The sequence below is a fragment of the Canis aureus genome, chromosome 3 (assembly GCF_053574225.1).
Source record: "Canis aureus isolate CA01 chromosome 3, VMU_Caureus_v.1.0, whole genome shotgun sequence".
In the NCBI taxonomy this organism is placed as follows: Eukaryota; Metazoa; Chordata; class Mammalia; order Carnivora; family Canidae; genus Canis; species Canis aureus.
Window position 1 is genome coordinate 73,813,745 of NC_135613.1, and position 18,496 is coordinate 73,832,240.

Consider the following 18,496-nt stretch of genomic DNA (forward strand, 5'->3'; position numbering starts at 1 on the left):
ACAACAAGGTTATAAATGTAGTAGCTATGGCAGCAGTGGTGGAGGCTATACCTGGGTACAACAGTGTGGGCTCCCACTCATCAAGACTGATTGCTGCCAACCAAGGCTACGGTTGCTGCAAACAGCCCAATGCTGAGACTCCGATTTGGGACCATCCCTAGAGGAAATCAATCAGCCACTTCTTGGCATGTTAATTACATTGGGTTCCCTCCAAACCAAACATGGAAAGGGCTTGATTCATTTCTTAGGAATTGATAAATATTCTGGGTGTGGCTTTGACTTTTTTGTCTGCAAAGCCTACTCTCCAAGAGTTCACATACTGTCTGGTCCATCAGCATTAGATCCTGCGTAGAATCACTAGGGATCACGGGACCCACTTTATAACAAAAGTATCTGGACATATGACCTGGGGATCCACTGGTACTATCGTATGCCACACCATCCTGAAGCCGCCATCTGATGGATCAATGGAAAAGCCCTTTGAAAACATAGCTAAGGTATCAACTCAGAGATGACACCCTGCAGCCTGGGGCACTAGCCTTCAGCATGTGGTATTATACATTTTATGTCAATGACAATAATATGGTACTGTGTCCCCAAGAGGTAAAATACATGCATCCAGGAACTAAGGGATGGAAGTAGGAGTATCCATGCTTATCATTACTGTCAGTGAATCATTCAGGAAATTCCTGTTCTCATACGTCTAGACTCTGAGTTTCTAGAGGTCACGGTTTCCAGAAGCAGAATGCTTCTACCGCAGGACACACACACACACACACACCTAGTAAACTAAGCTACACCTGCTCTCTACCATGGCCAAGAGACCTGGAGACTAAATAATTAATAAATAAATAAATAAATAAATAAATAAATAAATAAATAAATAAATAAATAAAATTTTAAATTCATTCAAGGCACTTGACTGGCTCAGTCAAAGCATGTGACTGTTGATCTCGGGGTTGTGAGTCCAAGCTCCACGCTAAGCATAGAGCTTACTTTAAAAAAAAAAAAAAAAAGACTCACTGTCCCAGCAGAAGAAATCTCTCCTTAGCATCAGGAGGAGTCAGGGCTTCAGAAAGCAGAAAGATTGCATCCGAAACCCAAGGGTTCACAGCCTAAAAAGGCCATGAGACCAGACTCTTGGAGCTCAGACTCCTCAACCTATGTCTTCCCCTAGCAGAAGCGCTAGCTGAGGCTGGGAGCAATCCAGAATGGGTAACAAAGGAGGGAGATGACTGCCAGGTGGAGCTCCAGAACCTCTCTATAGTGGGACCATAACAAGCCCCATTAACTTTCCATTTACAAACTTCTCTGGGAAGAGATCGAGCAGGTCCTTGGTCTCTGGGAAGAGATCAAGCAGGATCCAAGCTGTTTAAGGGTAGGCTGAAAAAGGGGATCTCTGGGTGGCTCAGTGGTTTGGCGCCTGCCTTTGGCCCAGGGCACGATCCTGGAGTCCCGGGATCAAGTCCCGCATCGGGCTCCTTGCCTGGAGCCTGCTTCTCCCTCTGCCTGTCTCTCTCTCTCTCTATCATGAATAAATAAATAAATCTTAAAAAAAAAAAAAAAGGATAAGGCTGAAATGATTATACGGCAAGTGGACCCGAGGAGCAAGGAGTGAATAGCATGGGTGCCACATGGTGCTGCCCAGGTGTCCCCTTGAAGACTGCTCACCACTGCTGGGGTGTTTTGTTCCCTGGCAGCTCTCAGCTGAGCTCTTTCACAGGCATTGTTCTCAGCAGAAGCAGCTGCCTTGCCCAAGTCCTTACCCCCTTTCTGGGAACAGTTCACATCCAAGGCTAGATGATGTGCCAGTTACCTCCATTCAGGACCGTCCTGAGAGGTTCACCCAGCCTGAGAATTCCCCGTGGGATTGGCCAAGCTCTCTCTTGCTACCCTTAATTCACTTCCCCCACAACCCCTAATCCTGCTTCCTTCTTTTCCATGCTGTTCCTACACCCCCTTGTTGGGCCTTCTGCAAACAAATCTCGAAGTTTGTTTCCCAGAGAACCCAAATGATGACAGCACCCATTCAGAGATAACAGGGTAACCCCAAAAAAACAAAGACAAAAAAAAAAGAAAGTAACCCCCAGAAGAAACCAGTTCACATATTTAAAAGTGGTTTTCTCTAGAGAGAGGAATAGGGCTGAGGCAAGGTGGGGCAGGAGACTATTGTTACATACCCTTCTGTGCTTGTCCTTCTTTTTAACACACAGGTATTAATTCTCATTAAAACCTCTTTTCTCTTAAACTTTTTTAGAGAATTTGATACTGTCGCTCTCCTGTTTTAAATATTTCCATTGCTTCCCATTGCATTTAGGATAATCCTTGAGAATTGTTCATATGGCTTATAAATCCCTCCCTGTCTGGTCTCTGCTTAGTTTCCTACCCTCACTCTCTCAGCTAGCTGCCTTCTGGATTTCTGGTTTCTCAAATGGGCCTCTGTTCCTATCCCAGGCTTCAAACATCCCTGCTCTGTCTGGACTATTTTAGCCATCCTCCCCTCTACCTGGTTCACTCCTATTCCATCCATCAGATTTCCACCAGGATGTCACTTTCTCAGGAAGACCTTCACTGCCCCTCAGATTATATCGCTCCCACCTTTAACATTCTCATAGCACCTATACACCCTCTTTCTTAGTATCAGTCTCCTGAAATCATCCACAAGGGATGTCCTCAAGGGCTGTCTTGCTATATCTGTCATTACTACTACCCAGAGCACAACTACAGCATAGTATATATCATATATTTACTGAGTTTTGCCAAAATGCTTTCTAGAGTCTCAATTCTGTACCCAACAAGTTAGGTAACCTGTCTGAACTCCAGTTTTCTCCGGTATAAGATGGGGATAAAAATAATACCTACCTTGAATGGTTATTTTGAAGATTATATGAGGTATGTTGGCAAAGCCCTGAGCACAGTGCCTGGCATATAGTAAGCATTTGACTAATGTGTCTTAAAAATAAAAAAAGTTTGTATCAATATACATTCACATCAGCAGATTTTAAGACTGTCACCCTCTACCTCTTTTATATTTTAAAAATATTTTAAAATATTTTTGTAAATATATATATTTTTTGTAAAATAATAAAGGCAAAAAAATAGGAGGATCTCATCTCATGGCTTTAAGCCGACATGTATTTTCAAGCCAAGAGGCTTTGTTAATGAGATGTCTGCCCCTCACTAGTCCACAACAGGCACACCATAAAGAAAGCAAGGGCGGCACCTGGCTGGCTCCATCCATGGAGCATGCAACTCTTGATCTCAGGGTTGTATGTTTGAGCCCCACACTGGGTATAGAGATTACTTAAAAATACGATCTTTAGGGGTGCCTGGGTGGCTCAGTCCATTAAGCATTTGCCTTGGGCTCAGGTCACGATCCTGGCATCCTGGGTTGGAGACCCCTGGCAGCTGCCTCCCTGCTCAGCTGGGAGCCTGGGTCTCCCTCTCTCCCTCCCCCCTCCCTCTTGCACTCTCTCACTGTCTCAAATAAATAAATAAAATTGAATCTTAAAAAAAAAAAAAGAGCAAATATTCAGTGCTCCCTTCCTTGTCATAGCTTATTTGGAGAGAGGGGGCGTTTGAGAAAGGAGACCCAACATGGTGTTATTATTGTACAAGGTCCCCTGAACAGTTAAATTGCAGGTACTTCTCATCTTCCCTTCAGGTTTTGCCACAGCCCCCTTGCTTGTGCTATGGGAGGATATGGGGCCCATCTCTCCCCAGCCAACCCAGGTGGCTGCCCCTGCCTTGAACGTTTTCAAGTGACGCAGTACCCTGACAGACCCAGAGGCCCCTCCACACTTCCTGTGTGGGGTTCAGAAACTCGCCTCACCTCCCAGCCTTAGGTGCCTACTTCGGAAAATGGTGAGTCTCCCTCTAACGGGTCCCCTTTTTCAACCTGGCGTTGAGAACAATGACCTCAGGGTCTTCACCTTCAGCAGGGGTTTTGAGAAAGTCCTCTGGTTTCTTTTTCAGAAGTAATAAGCCACCCGCCTCCGCCATTTTGGGTAGAATAAGGGTGCATCCAGTGAGAGAAGGATGCAGTCGAGGAACCTCTGGAGAATTCTGGGACTCTGTCTCTTATCAGGTAAGTAGGGTAAAATGAGAAAAGGTGGTATTTCTCCAGACTATGGGGAGGCCTAGTGTTACCAAGGAGCCTCATTTACCAGACGATGTAAGGAACATTTTGTCCTACATCAGGGCAAAGATCTAAGACTGCAGGGTATGGAGAAAGATTTGCTCCGGTTGTACAGGAAACTATTCAGGGAACAGCCAAAGAAAAGCATTTAAGATCATAGCTTTGCAGAGCAGAGAAGTCTCTCTGCCTCCAAAAACAAGCTCGGTCATCAGTGAACAACCCAGCCTTTAAAAACTAACACAAAAGATATTAGAAGAGCTTATCTCCATTCCTTATCATGAGGAGAGCAGATAGTTGAACCCAAACGGTGCAGGGTAAAACAGGGTTGACCTCTGAAACAATAGGCACACAGTAACTTCCAGCCCCTTTCTGTAGACTAAGAGCTTTCCATTAATTTAGTCCTTTTTGAAGCAAGGGAGAATATAAGTTGATAAATAACCAAAAGCAATTCCACATCTCATAGGAGATAAGATTTTTTTAAACAAGTTGCCATTTATTAAGAGTCAGAAACTGTATAAAGAAAAAATTCAAAAAAAAAAAGAAAGAAGAAATTCTTTATGTGTGTCAAATAATTTAATTCTTACCTCCATCTTGGAAGGTAAAAGTTATATCCCCTATTTTACAGACAAAGAAACTGATATGCAAAGATATTAAATAACTTGTTTAAAGTCACACAGATAGTAAGTGCTAAAGCCGACCTGGGGAATAGGACGGTCTGTCTACAAGGCCTATGCACTTCATGGCTGCTTGGTATAAAATGGCTCACGATGGTTTTAGTTCAGAGACCTAGAAAATGCTAACATAGCTGGGGCTCCGAACTCAGAGCCACAACCATCATGTCTCCATTTCCTGCTTCACTGTTGAGTTTCTCAGGCTTGAATGCTCACACACATCACCTGGGATTCTGCAGCATCTGCTTCAGTAGGATTGGAATGGGGATTGCAATTCTTCATTTCTAATAAACTCTTGGGCTTCTAAGTCTGCAACTGGTCCAAGGAACACATTTTGAGTGTCAAGGGGCAGGGTGTGGCTCCTGCAAGGAGGGGTTAGGCATTTTCTTAGAGGCTTATGATATAAACTAATCTTTCCCAGGTCAGGGGGGAAGGGAGAAAGAGAGAGAAAGACTCAAGCACCCCTAAAGATTTGGCATCACGAGGGACTGTGCCCAGTCCGCTCTGGAAATGGATGAGCACGAGGCAGGTGGAAGGGTCTCACTCCATGTAGAGACTAATGGTAAAAAGGGAGTTCCAGGTTTATGGAAAACTTTCAGGCAACATCAGGGAAACTAGTCATCATAATGAATCCAAGTTATTGCTGAGTGAGGAACCCAGTGGAAGTGTGACCAGGCTCTTCAACACACAGGCTCTTAGATGGTGAGTAATGGGAGTTTCAAATATCTCCACCTCTGTAGCAAGCAGAAAACAATGGAAAAACTGAACAATCAGACAAGCCATAGCGAGAGATGGAACAAGAAAGTCAACATTTGTACCTAACGAAGAGCTTGTTTTTTTTCCTCAATTTGATTTTTAAAATGGAAGCTTGGCTACAAAAATTGTTTTGCTATTTCTCCAGTGGCCCAAAAAGTAGACTCAACTTTTTGTAACTCCTGTTTGTCAAATATTGAGTGTTCATATTTAATGCCAAATGCTTCTTTGCTTTGTGTCACCCAAATTGACCAGGAACCCCTGGTCTATACCCAACAGTATGCATCACTTACCTGGGGGACAGGGATGAGTGTGACCCTGGGGTGGTTGGGAAAGACTTCGCATGTTCAGAAATGATCAGATCAGACCACGTCACTTTTTCTGCTTGGAATTTCAGGGACCCACAACATTTACTAACTTTTTTTTTTGTATTTATTTTCTAGTTGGTGCTTGGGGGCAGGACGGTAAGATATGCTCTCTTTCCTTGTTATTAAATCAACCCTGCATTCTTTGTTTTTATGAGTGAAGTTTTCTCTAGACACCCCTGCCAACAACACACACACACACAAAACTTCCACAGAGACCCATTAAAGGAGTTTCTACCACCTTCTCCTTGGCCTTTTTCTGATCAATCTAGCGATAGTTCCGGCCAAGAAGAGGAAAGCAACAGAGAGCACAGGAAATATGAGTCCAAACCATTTTCAAAAGAAAAAATTGAGACTGTTAAGTTGAATGTGCCAAAAGTTTTCATTTGTTTGAATTTCATATTTGATGTGGGATTTTGTAGAGGGCATGAACATATGCACGGGGATGTGGTGAATAAGCCTCTGGGGCATCATTTGGGTGCACATCTTGAGTCACGTGTCCAAATACCCTGAATATGTGTGTGCATGTGCATTCACGTGCACACACACACATGTGAGTATGCCTGGCCTGGACTTATGTCCTGATCATAGCAGTGGAGTCAGGAGCATCCCAATTGGAACCCTTTCTATTCAATCAGCTCCTCTGAGCTTAGTGAACCAATTTTGTGTCTAAAGATGGCCACTGTGCTGTGCCTGCTTATATTCCATGACACTGAATCATTTGCAATATTTTTAGAATCCTTTTTCCCCCTTTTTACCATACAGCATGCTTTATTATTACTTTACTGACAGACGGAATATGTCAAAATTACTGAATATGCTTCAGAGTAATTAATCTCTTCTGCGTGCTACTGTCATTTAGAGTTGATTATTCTTTATCATTGATTTATGTGCAATCCATATCTTCTTTTCTTTTTTCTCTAGCTTTGAGATATAATTGATGTATAACACTATGTAAGTTTAAGGTGTATGATATAATAATTGACATTGCAAAATTACTACTTAAGATCCATTTTTGTAAATTGCCGTCGGCTGTTTAACGTAAGATATAGGGCCCCAAACAGATTTTCCTATGCAGCCATGAGGAATTTGAAGATCCAATCATTTTTTCCTTTTTTCTAATTTAGAAAATGACATTTTAGTGCTTGCTTCAGCAGCACATATAGAAAATGACATTTTATTTTTTTATTTTTTAAGAAATCTCCATACCTAATGTGGGGCTCAAACTTAAAACCCCAAGGTCAAGAGTCACACGTTCCATCAACCGAGCCAGCCAGTTACCCCAGAAAATTACATTTAATACGGTAGAAAATTTGAAAGATAAATATAAACTTGTCCATAATCATTTCACCAGTCATAAACATTGACGCAGTTCCACGGTGCAGGGTTTTTTTCCTTTTTCTTTTTCTATTTTTATTTGACAAGAGTTGATATACAATGTTACATTAGTTTCAGAAGGTCCTAACCCAGGGGACTAGGTCTGTTCTTAGTAGCTGATACAAGCGTAACTAATAGTTGCTTATCATTTCCTTTTCAGAGGATTTCAAAGCTTCTGGTAAGAGGATTTTCATTCTACACCACCTCTTTTCAAATGTGGAACCAAATGGTATTGAGGACAGTCATAGTAATAAACACTGAGAGCCAGAACCACCATAAGAAAAATACAATTTTCTGTCTGTAGGATCTGTAGATGTGCCAATGTCTGTTGCTGTCACGTATCCCTGAGAATGCATTGAGAAGAATATACATGGGGTGGGAGCCGTCACTGAGTTTTTGTGTAAATCCTAAGTTCATGGAAAGCACAGATGGTGTCTTACTTACCTGGCCCAGTGCCTGGCACATAGTAGGTATTTTTTGAATCAGTAAGTGATCACTAATTCCCTCTCTTTAAGAAGCTGATGGTCTTGTGTGTGAAAAATAACTGACAATACAGTATGTATGTGCTGTGCTATGGTAAGTACAGGCTAAAATGAAATACAAAAATAATAGTGGCCAACTGTACAGAAGATAGTTGGGGAAGCCTCCCCAGAGGTGATTCCTGAGCTGAGTTTTAAAGGATGAGCTTTGGGGTACCAGGCTGGCTCAGTCAATTAAGCATCTGACTCTTGATTTTGGCTCGGGTCATGATGTCATGGTCATGAGATACAGCCCCATATCAGGCTCCGTGCTAAGCATGGAGCCTGCTTACGATTCTCTCTCCTTATCCCTCTGCCCCTTCCAGATCACAAGTTCTAGCTCTCTAAAAATAATAAGAGTAATAGTAATAATGATAATAATAAAGATGAATTTGTATTTTAGGAAGAATATTTTAGGCAGAGGAGTTAAGGCTGTGTAGTGTGAGGTTAAGAAGCTAGATGGCTGGGGTGCCTGAGTGGCTCGGTCAGTTAAGTGTCTGCCTTCACCTCAAGCCATGAGGTGAAGGTCCTGGGATCGAGCCCCTCGTTGGGCTCCCTACTCAGTAGGGGAGTCTGCTTCTCCCCCTCTCTCTGCTCATGTTCTCTCTTTTGCTCACTCTCTCTCTCAAATAAATAAATAAAATCTTTAGAAAAAGAAAAAAGAAGCTAGATTGCCGTATTTGAATCCTTGGTTGATTTCTTATTTGACGAGTGCCTGAATAGTTTGCTTCACTCTTCTGTGCTATAGCATTATCATGTATAAAATGAAAATAATAAAGATACCTAGCTTGTAATGTTGTTATAAGGACGGAATAAGTAATTCGCTTAGAACATCATCTGACATATAGATGCAATGAGTGAATTTTAGTTGTCATTATTATATGGGAAGCATACAGACTAAATAATAAGTATTAATGTTTAGTGAACATGTGTGTTCTAGATATTGCCCTAAATATTTTACCTGAACTTCTCATTTAATTCTCCTAACATCTCTATTCTACTGATAATGAAACCAAAGTTTAGAAAATAAATAGTCCAAACACCAAGATAAATATAAATGCAGATTTAACTGATACTGAAACTCATTTTCTTAACTATCATGAAACTTTGTTTCTGGATATGCACCAAATCTTTGTGAGCATTCAAACAATTTCTAGGCACAGATGTCTAGCCTATGATGCTAGGTCCTTTTTGGAGTTACATACATAAGTCTAAGCTCTGCTACCGTATCTGTGCCAATAAAACTCATGAACAATTTTCTTTACATTCTTTACATTTCTTTTTCAAACAAACATACCAACAGAATGAAATGTCTACTTGCTTTTAAGCTGTTTTATTTATAATTTCTAGCTTATTTAACATTGCTAATAAATAGCAGTATTGAAAAATTATTTCTAACTCAAAATAATTTCAACCATCTATGTCATTCTATTCAACTCCCAATTATTAGCAGATAGATAAATTGAAGAATGACTTGTTTATCATCCTGTATGATGTCAGCCGGAGAGTTGCCCGAACAACTGGGTCAGAACTCAGTTCTGTTCTTCATCTTAGCAGGACCGCAAGAAGGAAAGGAAGAAAGTAACTAACATTTTTCTTAAGCATCTGCTATGTACCATTCATTTTTTAAAAAAAGATTTTATTCATCCATTAAAGAAAGAGAGAGAGTAAGTGCACAAGCAGGGGGAGCAGCAGAGGGAGAAGGAAAAGCAGACTCCCCACTGAGCAGGGAGCCCAACTGGGGCAATCCCAGGACTCCAGGACCATGACCTGAACTGAAGACAGACACCTAAAACTGACTGAGCCACCCAGGTGCCCCTTGTACCATGCATTTTTACCAGTGTAACCCATTTAATACTCACAAATACCTGTGAGGTAGGTGTTTTATCTCCATTTCCCAGATGAATAAACTGAGGCTCAGAAAAATTCAATGACTTGTCTTCAGTCACACAGCCTAAAGCAGATGTGGGATTCAAACACAGGACTTCTAATTCAGTCCAATGTTCTGTCCCCAACAGCATACTGTAGCAAAAAAGCTCCCAATAGAGAGAGAGCTGTCTCTGAGCATCACCACCTCTCCTGTCTTCCAATTGCCACATTCAGGCTTGAGCATAACTTAGTGCCACCCTGGGTCCTGTCCACAAGTCTTCCAGAAAACAAGGATGCACCCCAGCCTCACATCCCAGGACAACACTGCCTGCTGTGGGGAATGTGCCCAGGCCCCAAATTGTATTAGTGGATTTCAGTTGTCCATACCAATAGTGATTCCCTCTAAGAAAAATAATTGAGAATTGATTATACTCAAGAGATGGTTCAACATAAAGCCACTTTTTAAAAAAGATATTATTTATTTATTTAAGAGAGAGAGAGCATGAGCGGGAGGAGGGATAGACAGAGAGGGAGAAGTAAACTCCATGATGAGCAGAGAGCCTGAGGTGGGGCTCAATCCCAGGATCCTGGTATCATGACCAAAGGCAGACGATAAAGCCACTTTTTATTGGAAGAACCATTCCCTTTAAAGGAATACAGTCCAAAAAATAAAAAATAAAAATAAAGGAATACAGTCCTGGGACACCTGGGTGGCTCAGTGGTTGAGCGTCTGCCTTTGGCTCGAGTCGTGATCTCAGGATCCTGGGATCAAGTCCTACATCAGGCTCGTCACAGAGAGCCTGCTTCTCCCTCTGCCTGTGTCTCTGCCTCTTTTTCTCTGCCTTTTGTGAATAAATAAATAAGATTTAAAAAAAAAAAGGAAAAAATAAATAAATTAAAAAAAAAAAGGAATACGGTCCTGTACATAATTTAAGGGCAATAAAAGAAACATGGTCTAAGATAAGAAGGATGTTTGGTCTCCATTATGAGGGATTCCATGCATTATGAGAGAACTTCTGAATGGTGAAAAATAGGTAAGCCCAAGCATCAATGGGTCCAAGATCTTGCAAAGACGAGTGAAGGTCTTTATCTCTAAGAAGACCCTTTCATGTCTATCTAAAATATGGTTCTTGCTAATGTAGGAAGTTGAGCTTGAAGACTTCTAGAATTTTTCAGTTTTAGGGTTTTAAGACTTTCTGAGCTTCAGTAGATCTAGATCTAGGGGCACATGCTGGTATGCATCTGAGCTGCATCCAGGAACATACCTCATGTAAATACCTCACCTTCAATGCTTGGGGCTCCCTAAAGGAAGGGCCTTGTTTGGGGGTTCTTGGAGATAATGTCTAGTCCCACTTGAAAATGTTTATCTACAGTTTAAACTTAAGCCAAGGTTACTGTCTTACGGTGCTTTTCTTTTCTCATGTTCAGATGACTTGACAAGTATATCTCCAGAGAAACGTAAGTTTGTCTGTCTTTCATGTATGCCCTGAAGAGGCAGGTGGGGTGGATAGAGAAAAAGGAATTGGGATCCCTGGGTGGCGCAGCGGTTTGGCGCCTGCCTTTGGCCCAGGGCGCGATCCTGGAGACCCAGGGTCGAATCCCACGTCAGGCTCGCTGCATGGAGGCTGCTTCTCCCTCTGCCTCTCTCTCTCTCTCTCTCTCTCTCTGGGTGACTATCATAAATAAATAAAAATTTTTTAAAAAAAGGAATTGGCTGTGAGAGATTAACCTCTCAAGAACTGAAGTCCTTCCAACATCACATTTCCAACTCTTATTTTGGAAATATTCCCCAAGGGGCTTTTCTAGGCTTTCCTTTACTTCCTTCCTCCCCTTCCCAAGCCCCCATGTCCATGCCTAAACTCTGAAGTCACCCTTAAGGGTGACTCTTAAAGGTTCTCCAGTTCCCCTTCTCCTTCAGATCCCCTCTTTCATGCCCTCTAGCCAGCAGAGTTCCCCTTTGACAAGATTCAAGACCTGGATGACAGGTGGTCTTCTGTATCTGGTCGATCCTTTTATTCCTAATTTGCCTTTGCCAAAATCTTGCTGGTTTCTCCCTCCAGTTTCTCTTCTCTTCTTTCCTGTTTTCCAGGGTTTAAGGTCTCCATCTCTGGAACCGAGGTAGTGGTGACATGCCCTGATGTTTTTGGATATGATAATATAAAATGGGAAAAAAATGATAACCTTGTGGAAGGTGCTAGTAACAGAGAGCTATCTCAGAAGGAGTTTTCAGAAGTGGACGACAGTGGTTATTATGCCTGCTATGCAGATTCCATAAAGGAGAAGAGCTATCTCTACCTGAGAGCAAGAGGTAATATAGGTCTCCAGAGCAAACACCACAGGACACTTTAGAAAAGGCCACTTCAAGAGAGCACTCTCAATTATTTCCCCAAACTCACCTCGCAGTCCCCTGGCATCTTTGTGCTTCTCTTACACTCAATCCTGAGACTCTCAGGGGCCATAGGGCATCAGTGTTTTCTGAAATATGGATTAAACACGAATAGGGGGTTGCCTGTGTCAGCACTAGATCTAAAATTAACAACTTCCCAAGAGACAGGATGGAGTTGTTTGCATTTTATCAAATCCAGAATTCTGGCATAGATATGGGTTTATCTGATGCCTTATCCAGAGATCAATTCTTCAGAAGGGTTTGTAGAGGTGCTATAATAAAGTATCATAAACTAAGGCATAATAATGGTAGCTAACATTTACTGAGTACTTACTAAGTTTCAAGCACCATACCAAACATTTGCCAGGGATTTTTTTCATATAATCCTTTCAACAACCACATGAGTTAGGTATTATTTTATTCCCATTTTACACAAGAGGAAACAGAGGCTTTGTGAGTTGAAAACACTTCTTATAATTCTCACAGCTAGTGAGCAAAGGAAAGGAGCTGGGACTTGAACCCAGGACTGTCTGACTGCAGAGCCTCTACCTATAACCTTCACTCTTTGCTTATTGTTAAAAACACTGAAAGGCCCGGCTCTGGTCATGGCAAGCATGTGAGTAGTAAGGGGAGAATCACCTTTATTTAGTCCTTGCTGGTTCTACTGTACTTGCATCTTCTTTTCTCAGTAACTTCTCTTCCTCTCCCCTATCTCTGTCCCCCACAGTGTGTGCAAACTGCATAGAGGTGAATCTGATGGCAGTGGTCACAATCATTGTAGCTGACATCTGCCTTACTCTGGGGTTGCTGCTGATGGTGTATTACTGGAGCAAGACTAGAAAGGCCAATGCCAAGCCTGTGATGAGAGGAACAGGTGCCGGCAGCAGGCCCAGGGGTAAGACCATGGAGTTAAGTTGGAAGAGTCTCACCAATGGGGACGTCCAGCCTGGGCCAGGATGGGTGGCAAGTCCACAGCTAGGTCAAGACAACTTCTATAGAACATTCACTGTGTGGCCAACATCTGGACAGACGGTTTCACATCTCAGATTGCTTCTCTCTTTCCTACCCTAGAGAAATACAAAAAAAAATTTATTAACAGGATGGCTGTGAGTGTTCTAGAGTAGCCAGATTCTGCACACACCCCCAATCTGTGGGGAGAGAGACTTTGGGATATTATTAGCTCCTGCCTTTTTCTTTCCCTTCCCCATAGAAAAGGACACATGGAAGGACTTTGCACTGAGGGAAGTCATAAAATGATGAGAAGAGTATGGAGGTCATTAGAGATGGGATGAAAGGAAAAGGAAACAGGAGGCAGAGGACCCAAGATAAAAAAAGGAGAGAGCCAGAGGAGAGAATGAAGGAGGTTGCCATCCGGGATCTGGGTCTCATTGCCACAAGATGAGTTTTCCACATGGGAACTAATCCTTTCCCTTCCCTCCTCTGCAGGACAAAACAAGGAGAAGCCACCACCTGTTCCCAATCCAGACTACGAGGTAAGAAGGGATAGAGTCGGGGAGGGGATCTGTCTAGAGAAGGGGAGAGGTGGGACTGTCCATCTGGCTTGCTGGACACTTTGATGCCCCTCACGCAGGGCTCCCAGACAACCTGCCCCATGCCCACCTTCTCCTCCTTCAGAACAGGGCCATTTCCAAGGCTGTGTGGCTTCTACGACTATGGCATGGGGGTTGGGGGTGGGGTGACCCTCCTCTTTCTGCGGCTTAGTCGTTAGCTGGGATACAACATGGGGAATACCATATCCGCACCTTCTAACACGATACATTCAGGACTAGTTTCCAACAGTATGCATGGGTACGACCACGCTGGTTGTTGAAATATTAAAGTATTTCGTTGGTAAATAGCCCCAAGCTTCCAGCTCCCCTCTCCCAACACACAGGCTGCCAGACATCGCAGCCTCTCCCCCACTAGACTGCTTTTCCATTTAACAACTAAAGAGTTAATGCCTGGCCTCGGAGAGAACCAACCACCAGGACTATTTCGGTTGGCTGGTGTGTGTGCACTACCAATTGTTAAATATCGGGATGCTCACACCTAAACAAACTCCACAACTATTTACTGAGCACCAGCCACACACATGGTATTCACCTTCATATAAGTGACTTCATTTAATCCTGGCAAATGCCCTGAGAGATGAGTCTTTAGATGCCCATTTTTGAGATGGGAAGGCTGAGGCTCCCAGAAGGTGTCAGGGGCAAGTCTGTTGCCAGTGGGTGCCAGGTGAGAATGCGAGCCAGCTTCTTGACTACTAGTCTGCGGTCCTTTCCATTGCACTAAAGCTAGAGCTTCAGTGGCCCCTTTTTTCTGGGGGGAGCTACTTCCTCCTGTCCTGTTGACCACGACCTCTCTATTCCACCCACAGCCCATTCGGAAAGGCCAGCAGGACCTGTATTCTGGCCTGAATCAGAGAGGCATCTGACGGCTCCTGAGGACACGGCCTCCCCAGGGCCCAGGTCTTGGTGTCTCCAGGTCCTGCTACTCCCAGTACCCTGGGTAAATCTTGAACCCCAGAAGAGAATTGTTCCTCTGCCTTCTGGAGAACTAACTCCCAGCCTGCAGCCTTATCCCCAGCTCCCTCCAATCCGCCTTCTCTGCTGGCACTTGGTCCTGCAATATCACCTCCTCATCATGGCCACTCACCGCCCCCCCACCAGCCAGACTGCCCTCTGGTCGGGGTATTTATTTCTGTTACCCTGACGCCCCCACCATCACCAATTCCTTCCTACCCTTCAGAGGTATCCTTGCTCCCTTCCGTACCCCTCCTCCCGGACAGAACCTGCCCCCATCCCTTACTATCCCACCTACCTTTCCGTTTTTCCAGCTCTCTCTTTGGTGACCCTCTGTGGGGATGGACTAGGTAACTCTGGTAGAGGTCCTGCCCCATCCATGACCTTGGCCCAGAGCCACCCTCTGCCAGCAGGCCCCTGGATGATCATTTGCATTTTTACAAATGTGCTAGGCTCCTTGACAGCTGAGAGAGAAAATAATAAAGTGTATTTGGTTGAAAGAGTTGCTGTGCCTCTTTTCTGGGAGGCCCTCAGAGGCTGGTTCCTCACATCCTCCCACCTTTGACTCAATGCCCCCCTAGGATCCCAAATGCAAGTCCTACTTGTTTTCACCACTGGTGGGGGTGTTAGCTCCTGGTACCTTTGGAGAGGCCATTAGGGAAGAAATAAAAAAGAGAGGGAGAAAGAAAGGAAAAAAATAGTCCTTTAACTTATCTTTAAAAAAAAAAGATTTTATTTATTTATTCATGAGAAACACACAGAGAGAGGCAGAGACAGAGGCAGAGAGAGAAGCAAGCACCCTGCAGGGAGCCCAATGCAGGACTTGATCCCAGGACTGGGGGATCGATCATGCCCTGAGCTGAAAGCAGACGCTCAGCCCTGAGCCACCCAGGTATCCCTAACTAATTTATCTTAGGGGATCCCTGGGTGGCTCAGTGGTTTAGCGCCTGCCTTTGGCTCAGGGCGTGATCCTGGGGTCCCGGGATCGAGTCCCGTGTTGTGCTCCTGGTATGGAGCCTGCTTCTCCCTCCTCCTGTGTCTCTGCCTCTCTCTCTCTCTCTCTATGTCTATCATAAATATTTAATAAATAAATATATATATTTTTTAAAAACTAACTTATCTTAAAGATGACAGAGAGTGACTGATGGGTCCCCAATGGAGCTGTCAGTTCAGAAAACAGAGGGACAGAAGCAGAAGCCTTCAAGGACAGGTGAGGGTGGTGGATGGGGAGCTTGGGGGTTGAGGTGGGGGGGTCTGATTTCCACAAGCTGCCCGGGAGAAGAATCCAGGGCTGAGCCCCTGCCCTGCCGTGGGGAAGGAGGTGCTCTGGAGCAGGTACCCCTCCCTCTACCCTGCAAGCCAGCAGCCTGCAGCCAGAAGGCAGCTGTGGTTTGACCCGCCCGGATGTGGTCTGTGGGGCCCGGTTGGAGGGCCTCACCCCCACCCAGCACCCTGTGCTCCACTGCTAGCTCAGAGTGAAGGCCAGAACTATGAGAAGCTCCAGGGACCCCCTTCTCCCTCTATGTACCCAGAAACCTCCCCGCTGACCACAAGGCTATTTATGCATGTGGCCACAACGAAGGGCCATTTGTGGTTAGCAATGTGCCACATGCCTTTCACACTCAGTCTCGGGCTCGTGGCCACAGATTTGTTGGTCCCTGTTGAAGGATGCCTGTTGCCCTCTGTGCACTCAGCACCATAGGCTCATAAGGAGACTGTGATGTTAACCATCATTAGCTGCTGATCAGCAGTCTGGGCCTCTTGTCCCAGGTGTTTCAGGAAGGGGAGGGATGGCTCAGGGTGAGAAAAGCAGTAACAGCTACTGTCTAGTGAGCAATGACTAGGTTCTAGAAATCACCCTTAGCACTCTCCATGTGTTGCTCCTAAAATCTTTATAACAGCTCAGCAAAGTTGACAAAATAGATGTTGTTGTCCTCATTCTATAGATGAGGCTACAGAGACTCAGAGAGGTTGTTATTTGTCCAAGTTGCACAGCTAGTGAGGGACGGAACAGGAATGAGCAGCCAAGACTGTCCAACTCCAATGCTCTGAACAGCTCTGTGGGATTGACAGTGATCAAAAAGAATGCTCGCCGTTTTCCTGGCTTGAAAGCTCTGGGAAAAAAAAGAAAAAAGAAAGAAAAGAAAAGAAAGCTCTGTGTTTAATCACTTAGGCACTCCTTCGGTCAAGGGCTTTTCTCATCACTCATGGGGCAGACCAGCTGTGTGCTAAGGGCTAAGGGGAGACAAAAAAAAAATAGTTTTTGCCTTCAAGGAGTTTGCAATTATAGAAGAGTGGCCAAGAGTGCAGAAGTTTGAACAACAACAGGAAAATGAATGTAATTTAGCCCCAATGGGTGCTGTAGACAGTGCCCCAAGGAGGAACTCCACTCACCGAAGACAAAACAGGTAACCTAAATAAGCAGTAAGCTATTAAATAAATTGAACTGATAGTTTAAAACCTTTCTACAAAGAAAATTTGAGACCAAGAAGACTTCACAAGTGAAATCTACTGAATATTTAAGGAAGAAATAATAATGATTCTATATAAATTCCTCCAAAAAATTGAAGAGGGAATACTTTCAGAAGTTCATTCTATGGAGACCAAACTCATGGTAATGGTTGATTTTATGTGTCAACTTGGCTGAGCCACAGTGTCCAGATATTTGGTCAAACACATCTGGATGTTGTCGTGAATGTATTTTTTAAGTTGAGATTAACATTTAAATCAGCAGAGTTTGAGTGAAGTAGGTTATCCTCCAGCATCTGGGTGGGTGATTAGCCCCATCTAATCAATTGAAGGCCTTACAGAAAAAAAAAAAAAAAAACCAGCATGAGGTCCTCTGAGGAAGAGGGGACTCTCTATCTCTAGACTGTCTTTGGACTCAAGTTGCAACATCAATTCTTCCCTGGGTCTCCAACCTGCCGGTTCACCCTGATGATTTTGGACTTGCCAACCTTCACAATTGTATGAACCAATTCCTTAAAATAAATCTCTCTCTTTCTCTCTCTGCTCTCTTTTCCCTTTCCTATATAACATCCTGCTGGTTCTGTTTCTCTGGAGAACCCTAATGACAAATCCTGATATCAAAACCAGGCAAAACATTACAAGAAAAAAAAACTGAAGACCAATATCCCTTAGGAAGAGAGGCAAAATTTCTTCACTAAATAAATTTAATCTAATAATATATAAAAAGGAAAAAAAGAATAGGGCTACCCAGTTGCCTCAGTCATTGGAGCCTGTGACTCTTGATCTTGGGGTCGTGAGTTCAAGTCCCACGTTGAGGATAGAGTTTACTTAAATATATATAAATATATATATAATATGCTTATAAAATATATTTTTATAAATTATATATAATAAATATATATAACATATATTTATATGTTTATATATAAACATTTACATGTTCATATATGTTAATATATGTTTTATATATGTTATAAAGAATAATATATAGTGACCAAGTATAGTTTATTTCAGGAATGCAGGATTGATGTAATAGATCATGCCACCAATGTAATTTATTATATTAACAGATTAAAGAAGTAAAACCGGATAATCATCTCAACAGATACAGAAAAAGCATTTGACAATATTCAACAACTGTTTTTACTAAAAATTCCCAGCAAACTAGAAAGAGAAGGAAACATCCTCAACCTCTTAAAGAGCATGTAAGAAAAACGTATGGCCAATATCATACCTAATGATGAAAGACCACATTTCCCCTAAGATCACAAATACGGCAAGAATGTCCTCCTTTCCCTTCAATTCAACATTGTACTGGAGGTTCTAGCCACTGTGATGAGCAAAGGAACAGAAGTAAAATATATCCAGATTGGAAATGGAAAAGTTAAATGATCTTTATTCACAAGCAACCTGATCACCTATGTAGAA

At 43.2% G+C, this 18,496-nt stretch overlaps 1 protein-coding gene across 2 annotated transcripts; it reads left to right on the forward strand.

Annotated features, from left to right (window-relative positions):
- The first annotated feature begins 3,708 nt into the window (after positions 1-3,708).
- Positions 3,709-15,099, forward strand: CD3E (CD3 epsilon subunit of T-cell receptor complex). 2 transcript variants are annotated; one of them, XM_077893716.1, is made up of 9 exons: positions 3,709-3,864; positions 3,976-4,087; positions 6,006-6,026; positions 7,465-7,482; positions 11,120-11,149; positions 11,781-11,999; positions 12,805-12,972; positions 13,524-13,570; positions 14,455-15,099. In XM_077893716.1, the coding sequence occupies exons 2-9, from the start codon at positions 4,039-4,041 to the stop codon at positions 14,509-14,511; spliced, it is 609 nt and encodes a 202-aa protein (XP_077749842.1). In that variant the 5' UTR covers positions 3,709-3,864; positions 3,976-4,038; the 3' UTR covers positions 14,512-15,099. The 2 variants fall into 2 exon arrangements, with proteins under 2 accessions (XP_077749842.1, XP_077749843.1); XM_077893717.1 differs by lacking the exon at positions 7,465-7,482.
- The last annotated feature ends 3,397 nt before the right edge of the window (positions 15,100-18,496 follow it).

Excerpts from the sequence above, each read along its gene's own strand:
- CD3E (XM_077893716.1), top strand. The coding sequence starts at position 4,039 with ATGCAGTCGAGGAACCTCTGGAGAATTCTGGGACTCTGTCTCTTATCA. Across the intron at positions 4,088-6,005 it reads GGGACTCTGTCTCTTATCAG|TTGGTGCTTGGGGGCAGGAC; the intron begins GTAAGTAGGGTA and ends TTTATTTTCTAG. Across the intron at positions 12,973-13,523 it reads TGCCGGCAGCAGGCCCAGGG|GACAAAACAAGGAGAAGCCA; the intron begins GTAAGACCATGG and ends CCTCCTCTGCAG.